The 9,461-nt window shown below is 34.7% G+C and overlaps 1 protein-coding gene across 1 annotated transcript; it reads right to left on the bottom strand.

The window, feature by feature from the left end:
- Window positions 1–2,793: 2,793 nt before the first annotated feature.
- Window positions 2,794–4,838, bottom strand: LOC139846538 (uncharacterized). The gene is made up of 2 exons (XM_071836020.1): window positions 4,777–4,838; window positions 2,794–4,007 (listed from the first exon to the last, which is right to left on the bottom strand). The coding sequence occupies exons 1-2, from the start codon at window positions 4,825–4,827 to the stop codon at window positions 3,027–3,029; spliced, it is 1,032 nt and encodes a 343-aa protein (XP_071692121.1). The 5' UTR covers window positions 4,828–4,838; the 3' UTR covers window positions 2,794–3,026.
- Window positions 4,839–9,461: the final 4,623 nt, after the last annotated feature.

Genomic DNA, 9,461 nt, shown 5'->3' on the forward strand with positions numbered 1-9,461 from the left:
TGCAAGTTCCAAGACTCATAGGAGTTCGGGTTCATCCGATGCGGCCTCACGTTTGTCGTTCGAGGAAGCCCGCCAAACGTTAATCGAAACCGCAAATGCTACAAGGTTGACCATGGAAAAAATATACATTGAAACCGAGAGGTGTACCATGTTGGATAGTTTAACGTTTCTTACACAACCTTGTGCACCCGACATGACTCCCGAACAACACGCGTTGGTGATGAGAGCCAAAAATAAGATCCAAAAAATTTATCATAACGCGTTTCAATCCGACGACGAAGACGACGAGTAGTGTTTTATTTGTTTAATTACATGTTCTTGTATTGTATTTTAATTTATGTCTTTTTAATTTCAAAAAAATGTAATCGTAACTGTTTAATATAATAAAACTAGTTTAGTGACCCGTGAATTCACAGGTTTGACTAAGGAATTTATGTTATAATATTACAATAATTGACATGTGAATAAGGCTTACAAAAATAGAGCCACAGTTATTAAATTAACCAAATTTACTTAGTTATATGATAATAACATACATAATAATTATGAATTAACTATGTTCTAATGTCACTTACAACCATGAATGACATGGGAAATCAAGACTAAAAACAAACAAACGAATCCATAACAACCTTGAGTAATAGCCCTTATTTAAAGAATATCAAATTTGATGTTCAACTTATAACTTACAAAATAACGGATCAAAACACCAACAACAAAAACTACTCTGTATATTATAAGTAGCATCTAAACCGGTAACTTAAAACCGAACATGAAATCATAGAGTAAAACACCTTTTAATGAATGATAATCGCCGGTAACCATATTTAAAAAGGGGTAGAATCTTTTTATATGCAACCTGCAACTTAACAAACATACCTTTTCAACACTATCAAATGTCACAACAACCTATTCCAAATACAAAAATCGTCATTAACCAAAATAAAAATTCGAACCAAACATAGTATTTAGTATTAATAATATAAATTTTGAATCAAACAAATAAGTAGGGATAGACAGTTTACATAAAAAGATAAATCAAGCATCTAAAGATTTCATAGCAACCGTTTTTAGTAAGATACATGAAGAAAATACGGAATACAAACACTACATTTGAAACAATGAACATATTAAAATAGAGGCATATCTAACTTGCAATAGTTATGAAGTTAAAATGGACTTACAAAGTGGTCACCACCCATTATTTCAGTTTTGGTAAATAATTTATTGTTGGCTCAAAGTGAAAAACTCAGTTACATCAGATTATATTATTTTGAATTAGCATTAGCATGTAAGTTTAAAAGAAACAAATTTGAAAAAAATTGAAATGAATTTGCACTGCATAAGACTCCTATTTTTCATGAGGAAATGCAAATACCAACTCCAAACACCAAATTCTTGTTTGGCATTTCATCGAACACATTGTGTTCATTCAACAGTTTTTCAAGATTCTAAGAATACATATGATGAACATAAAATCTTTCTCTATCTTACAGCTTTCACCAACAACATAGACCAATAAATCAAACTGAGATCACAAAACTAAGTTAATCCTACATAATCAACTAAATCAAAATAATTTTCATTGAATCAAAAGTATGTATACTATACATAATTAAACCGTTAACTAAAAACTTCACCAAACTTCAAAGAAATCGGAACGATCAGTAAGAATATCACACATACCTGTTGAAAGATTTCATGGTTGTTAGTTTTATGTTGACTTGAATAAAGTATTTCCATATCATGTCGCTCCCGAGTTGTCTAGGCTGTCGTTGCTACAACAATAGAGTAGCTAATCACCTACCAAAACATATTTGTAAGAAAAATACATAAGAAAAATCATTAAAGAACATGAAAAACCCTAGAAATGATTAGATGAAGAAAACCTATTCATTAAGAAATCAGAACCAAGAAGATCGAAAATGATAAACTGAAGATGAGGAAGATTTCCAATATACAAATTCTTGATTCTTGATTCATGATTCATGATAGCAGAGAAACAAATTTAGAGGCGTGCCATAGGTAAAATGACAAATTTAAGGCGTACTGTGAAAGCTTTTCTAATAATCCCGAGTTATTTTAAAATTTAATTCTTAATTGTTATTAAATTATTAAAAATATGACATCATCAGATTAATTTTTAAAGGCATGTTACAACCTTATAAGCACAAGTTACAACTCTTAGAAGCAGGCGATGACCTCAGCGTAAACTCCCTTTTATAAGATAGAATAGATGTGTTGTTCAAAAAATATAATTGACATAAAAATAATATTATATTAATAATAATAATAATAATAATAGTAATAGATATTAATAAAAAAAAATGTGGGGCCATGTGATGGGAGGAAGGATGTCATGGTTGGTAGTGTTGTGTGATGGAGAGGAAGTGAAAAATAAATGGAGATAGAAAGCTGATGTGGCGCTGATATGGCGGTGTGTCCTCGGGAGGAAGTACGTCATGGTTGGGAGTGGTTTAAAGAAAAATTTAATTTATTAATTGTATTTACAATTAAATTCTCTTAAAAAAAACTAGATATTTTCTTAAGGTTACATAATATAATAATAAAAATATAAAATGATTAACACGTTTTTCTAATTTAAGATCGGTTTAGAATATTCAAACATGAATGTGAAAACTTTGAAAACAGAAGTAGACAAAATACATGAAAGCCGTCGTTTAAGAAAACACAACCAAGAAAACATTCCCTTTAAGAGGATCTTTGAAGATCATATATATTACTACAATAAAAACATTATAAAAACATTATAAAAATACACTAATTATCTTTCTCGATATGCCACAAAATCCTACAACCTTTGAATGTCAATTAAAATAACATTCACTGGCCTAACAACTTAACACCACTAAAATATAATAATTCTATAAAAAACTATATTTTAATATTAAAATCCGAGTCATCCATATCCCACCAAAGCAGTCATCTTTAAACTCCCATTCACATTCAAAAGTTAATAACGTACCCTAGTAGTCATGCAACTTAACCAACCATGGTTCGAACCATTACGCCAATGTGTTCGTAGCTGATCCGTACCCATTCATTATGCTACCCCATGATGCAACACCCGTCATAAAACTGCCGCCACCGCCACTACCACCACCAGAATTCGTACCGTTTTCATCTTGCCATTCTAAAGACAAAATCTTTGGCTTTACATCAATCAAATTAATCGCGTGATCATCATTCACTTGATCGTGATTATACGCGATTAGTCGTCTTTCCGTAAATGGATTATTAATCGAATCAAGTGTCATTCCTCCAAAAGGTGAACAAAGATTACTACCACCATGATAGTTTTGTCCTATCAAATTTACACCACCCATTTCTGAACCATAACCACCATTTCCCATAATTCCCACACCATTTTCCATAAACTCAATAGCCCTAGTAGCGTTACTATTTAAATTATCAAACATGAAACTATGACTATTAATATTACTTGAATTCCCAATCCCAAACAAATTTGACCGGGGAAATTGCATGGCTGTGTCGGGGTACGATAATTGTAGATCACTAGAGTTCATAATCATTGGGTAGTTATGGTTATAATTATGATTAGGATTGATCAAATTTAGATTTTGATGATGGTGTTGGATATTACTATTACTATTATTATCATTATTATTGTTATTATTATTGTTACTGTTATTACCGGTGAGGGTGGTGGATGTAGGTTTCTTGGAAGACGAGGAGACTTTCTTGTTTTTCTTGCAACCGCCACCCACTGGGATATTACGTAGCGTGCCGCCTTTAGTCCAATAACGGCGGCACGTTTTACAGAAGTAACGTGGTTGAGTTAGTGAGTAGTTGTTGTAGTAACAGAATTTGGTGTGAGTTGAATCGCAACGTGGACATTTAAGAGCTTGGTCAAGTTGTGGCCGGAGTCTTCGTTCCATTAATGGCGGAGAACATGCAAGCATTGGATCAGTGATTCCTGATGGTGATGATGAATCCATTTCTGTTTCTTGATCTTGAATTGTACCCTAAAAATGATTGTATTAATAAAGAATGATTGATCAGAATTTGTGTCAGGAATTGTACTTTCAAAACATAAATTCAAAAGGTACAGAAAACAAGACATTACTTCACTTTTTTTAGCTTTTAGTACTTGAATCATTATCATTATTGTTTTTAACAACATATTGTTGTTTTTCTTCATCATGTATGTTCTGAAAATGATATTTTGTTTGCATGCTGTAAAAATGTTGATCAGTGAACCATATATATAGTTAAATTAAACTGGTCGTGGTAATTATTTCATTAAAATAAAAATTATTATTTTTTGAAACTTCATATAAAAAAAACACATTATTTGGATTTTTAGTTTAATTCAGATGATACTAGCTTCCTAGCAGCAAACAAGATCAGTTGTCTATAATTCTTTGTAAATCGTAATTCTTATTTTAACTCATAAATAATTCTATAGTAAGTGCATAATTAAAATGCATGCATATATAAATAAAAACAACAAACAATAATAAGAACTAACTCTTAGAAAAAAATGCTATAACAGTTTGTAAATTTGTCTTACATGATAATAGTTCTAGCTCTGCTACTCTTTTAAAAAGGTGTTCAATCAAAGCAAGTTAATAGTTGAAAAATAAAATTTGGCCAACTTTTTTTTTATTATCTAGCAGGTACTTGCCAACTTTTTGTAAATGGTATTTATACAAAATTAATAATGCATTTATGAGTTAATTTTAACAATAAACTAAGTACTAACAATGACTATATCCAAGAAATAATTAGTACCTGAAACCAGGCAGATGAGTCCATGCAAACTTGAAGCGAAGTTAAACCCATTTGATATCTGAATTATAAAGCTAATCAAACGTGATAAATAGTATTTTTCTTAACAAAAAAAAAAACTAAAGAAACTAATTATAAGGATCACACACACAGAAAGTGTGTAACTGTGTGTTGATGTTTAAGATGAAGGAGAGAGTAAATGTGAAGGAGTTTGAAACTGGATGTGAATAAGAAGGAAGAAAAAGTAAAAACGTGGTGGGACCATATACATTCTCGTTGTGGGTCCGACAATCTTGGGATGGTACGCGCGCTTTTTGTGGTATGTAATCGTGGCCGTTGGATGAGTAGGACATCTGGGTGATTGTGATAGTGTGATTTTTGATTATAGCAAACCCGAAAGATGAGTGTGCTGTGTGGGGTACTGGATTGTTGTGAGCGGTCCCACATAGTCGCTTGTAACAAGCAAGGGATAATATTTTAGATGACGTGTCGTTATGTGTTGTGTCCACGTGGAAAATGTGTTTGTGAAGCTATTGTACGACCGTCTCATAATGCCCATTTGCCAGAGTAGTAGCTTCTGAAACCTAGAAATTATAAACACGCATTTTAATATCAATGTACGTCGGTTTACTTCATTACGGAGTATAAGATAATTATGAGCATTTGCGATACAAATAAATTTTTTTTTTTTTTCTCTTTCTTTTGGGGTCTTCTTTGGGTTTGGACCAGGTGACGATTTCCCTGTTGGAGATCTGGTTCAGATCTGGGGGTGGTTGCGGATTTTTGTGGAATCGACTCTTCTTCAGACGGTTGTGCTTACGTTGCTTGCTGTTTCTTTTTTTTTTTTTTTTTGTGTGGTAGCGAACGTCGTTCTCCCAATCGCCTCAGCTGGTTGTTTTGTTCTTTTTTTTTTTTCTGTAAGGTATAGTATAACCGTTATGTTAGTTTCATATGTTATAGCTTCAGTTGACATAGTTTTCTTGTAAAAAGTGAGTTCTCACCCAGTTGGTGAGTCGTTTGCTAGGTCTGTCTAGTCTTAGCTAGAGCTCGTTGTTTGGATCTATTGTAGTGATACAAATATTTGAGACACCAATTTTTGATCGTATTAAAAGTGTTGATTTTTTGTTTCGTATTTTTATTTTCTTTTAATACTTTGCCCTTTTTATGTATCTTTTTAATTTTTTTCTTATTAAGGTTTCTTTTTTAAGAATATGATTTTCTTTTTATTTTATTTTTCACTGTTCTTTTTTAATTTTTTGCTTAACGTTTATTTTATACCTTTTGCTTAATTTGTTCATGTCTTTTTTTAATTGCTATACATTTTTTTTTTTTTTTTTTTTTTGAAAAGCAATATGATATATAAAAACTCAAAATCGCAAAGTACATCACGATATACATCGCATGGCTATGGATACCGAGCTAGAATCCAAATCCAACTACTATACAAATATCTCACTAAAATGACAAATTAAACAAGATAAACGCTAGGATTATGAAGCCAATCATGCCATTCGACTTTCCTTTGCTTGCAACGCTTCGCAACCCAATCAAAGCTCAAGACTTGAATCTCACTTAGTGCATTCGGGGCGGTCCATGAAAGATTTTTGAAAACTTTTTGATTCCTATTTCTCCAAAGAAGATAGCCACAAATCCATTCGACCGCTTGCCATATTTGCCTACCCAAATCGGAGCAATTAGGAGGACCAAAACCACATAGGAGATTATCAAAAGAAAGATTAGCCGAATCAAAACCCCACCAATCACGAACTTTTTTCCAAATTTCACGAACATACGCACACGACCAAAGAGAGTGCTTCACCGATTCAATTTCCAAACCACAAAGAGGGCAAAGAACGGAGTGTAGATCGATACCCCGTTTGTCAAGTTCGGACAAAACGGGTAATCTCTCCCTCTTCGCTCTCCACACGAAAACCTCTACTTTTTTTGGAACAAGATTATTCTTCATAGTCACCAAATTTGAGTTATTTGAAGGAAACATTTTCGCCATAATAAGTTTTGTAAGTTTCTTTGTTGTGAAAGAACCATTACCACTTAGCTTCCATGAGAAAAAGTCTTCTTTTTCCGGATACATTTGAAAAGATGAGAGAAGATCTTCAAGATTATCCAACTCGCCTCTCGTACGTCCCGAAATTGTCCGAATCCAATCCCATGAAAAAGATACCGTGCCATCCACTTGTTGCATACGATTTGAGACCGTGACATGGGGGTTTGATTCGAGCCGCACTAATCTTTTAAAAACCTCCTTGAGTGGTTTATCCAATAACCAAGCATCTTCCCAAAATCTTGTATTATTACCATTTCCGATCACCTTGACGAAGGAGCTTGAAAATTCGACACCCGCATTATCTATCTCGAACCCTGCTTTGACAATATTACTCCAAGTAGAATTAGTACAAGAAAGATTCCCACCCATGTTTATTAAACCCGTATCCCCATAAATGCTTTTAATAACCTTAACCCACAAGGAGTCGGTTTCGGTATGAAACCTCCACCACCACTTGCCGATTAAAGCTAGATTTTTACAATTAAGAGACCCCACATTAAGTCCGCCATCCACCCGAGGGCGAATAACATCATCCCATTTAACCCAAGAAATTTTGGAATTATCACCCGACCCGCCCCAAAAAAAATTACGTCTTACACACTCAAGTTTTTTAAGCACGGAGGGCGGTGCACGGTAGAGCGAGAAGAAATACAACGGGAGGCTATTAAGAACCGCATTCACGAGAGTTAATCGTCCACCGAATGAGATCGTACGCGCTTTCCAATCCGACAATCTTTTCTCAAATTTGTCAATCACCGGTTTCCAATTTGAAATTCTTTTCATGTTCGCACCAATAGGTAGACCGAGATATGTCATAGGAAATAAACCCGACTTACAACCAAACAAAATCGCCATATCCTCTACTTCACTTTTTTCAACACACACCCCAAATAAGTTGCTCTTGTTAAAATTTATCTTCAAACCGGAGCATAGTTCAAAGCATTTCAAAAGCTTCATTAAGTTCTCAAGATTCTCAAAACTCCACTTGCCAAAAAATATGGTGTCATCCGCGTATTGCAAGTGTGAAATAGGGATCTTATCCTTACCGATTTCCACCCCATAATAAAGGCCCTTAGAAACTGCCGCTTTCGCCATCCAATTAAGGCCCTCCGCAGCGATAATGAAGAGAAAGGGGGAGAGGGGGTCACCTTGTCTAACCCCCTTCCCTAAGTTAAACTCTTTCGTTGGAGAGCCGTTAACAAGAACCGATATTGATGCCGATCTAAGACACGAATCAATCCATCTTCTCCATTTAGCTCCGAAACCCATTAATAACATCATTTCATCTAGAAACTCCCAACTAATACTATCAAACGCTTTCTCAAAATCAACTTTAAACACTAAACTCTTAACATGATTATTTTTCAAAAAATCAAGGGATTCATTTGCCACTAAAACACCATCAATAATGTTTCTACCTTTTATGAAAGCACTTTGCTCGAAACCAACAAGATTAGGTATTACCTTCTTAATTCGATTGGAAAGTAGCTTTGCAACAATTTTGTAGAAACTACCAATAAGGCTAATAGGTCTATATTCATTGAGACATACCGGATTCGAAACCTTTGGAATTAAAGTGATGAAAGAAGAATTGCATCCTTGGGATATAACACCTGTTCTCCAAAAATTCCGGATGGCGGATATCAAATCTTCCCCAATAATTGCCCAAAATTTTTTAAAAAATCTCATATTAAAACCATCCGGTCCCGGAGCCTTATTGCTCGCACACCCTTTTACTGCCTCCCAAATCTCGCTATCACTGAATTGTTCCTCAAGATTATTTTTTTGAAGCTCAGAAAGTTTAAGGACAGAATGCGAACCTGAGATGATGTATCTGTTGGAAGAGGGATCAGAATTCGACACATTTAGACGATTGGCAGACCCATCCACTGTTACAGGCCCAACCACTGTCACAGGCCCATCTGACCCAGTCCTTGAAAAAATTGGGTTTGAGTTTTCACTTGTTACGCGTGGGCCAGGAGCAAAATCAGGCCCGAGAAAAAAGCTGGAAAGCAGTTTAGGCCGAGGCCTGCTCACAGGAGCGAATAGGTTCCTATAAAATTCAAAAATGGCATTTTTAATCTCACCCGGGTCTTCGTTCCATGAGCCATTAATATTGAGACCACGAAAATTGCATTTGCTATTTTTCCTACGGATTGTGTTATGAAAAAACTTCGAGTTCTCGTCCCCCTCAATACACCATTTTAGTCTTGCCTTTTGTCGCAACATATTTGTTTTTACTTTTTCTTTCTCAATCCAATTACGTCTAGATTCTAACCATTTTTCCCGATCCGAATTAGAGAGGGCATTCTCTTCGGCTTTCAACTCCCATTCCATGGCTTCCTTCTTAAAAGCTTCAATCTCTTTATCAAGTCCCCCAAATTTGGTAGCACTCCATTCTTTTAAAGCGAACTTGACGTTTTTGAGTCTATCTCTAAAGTTACAATCCTTACGTGAACCCCGAATTGGTTGACCCCAAGCATCCGTAATGACTTTATCAATTTCCTCGTAATTGAACCACTCGTCGAAGACCTTGAAAGGTTTTGGCCCAAAATCGATAAACTTATCCCTCAAAATCAAAGGACAATGATCGGAAAGATGCCTATCCAACGCAACCACCGAG

The sequence above is a fragment of the Rutidosis leptorrhynchoides genome, chromosome 5 (assembly GCF_046630445.1).
Source record: "Rutidosis leptorrhynchoides isolate AG116_Rl617_1_P2 chromosome 5, CSIRO_AGI_Rlap_v1, whole genome shotgun sequence".
In the NCBI taxonomy this organism is placed as follows: domain Eukaryota; kingdom Viridiplantae; phylum Streptophyta; class Magnoliopsida; order Asterales; family Asteraceae; genus Rutidosis; species Rutidosis leptorrhynchoides.

Bases quoted from the DNA above. Each gene is read 5' to 3' on its own strand.
- LOC139846538 (XM_071836020.1), bottom strand. From the start codon at position 4,827: ATGGGTTTAACTTCGCTTCAAGTTTGCATGGACTCATCTGCCTGGTTT. The intron at 4,008-4,776 runs GTACTAATTATT...AATCATTTTTAG, and splicing joins ACTCATCTGCCTGGTTTCAG to GGTACAATTCAAGATCAAGA.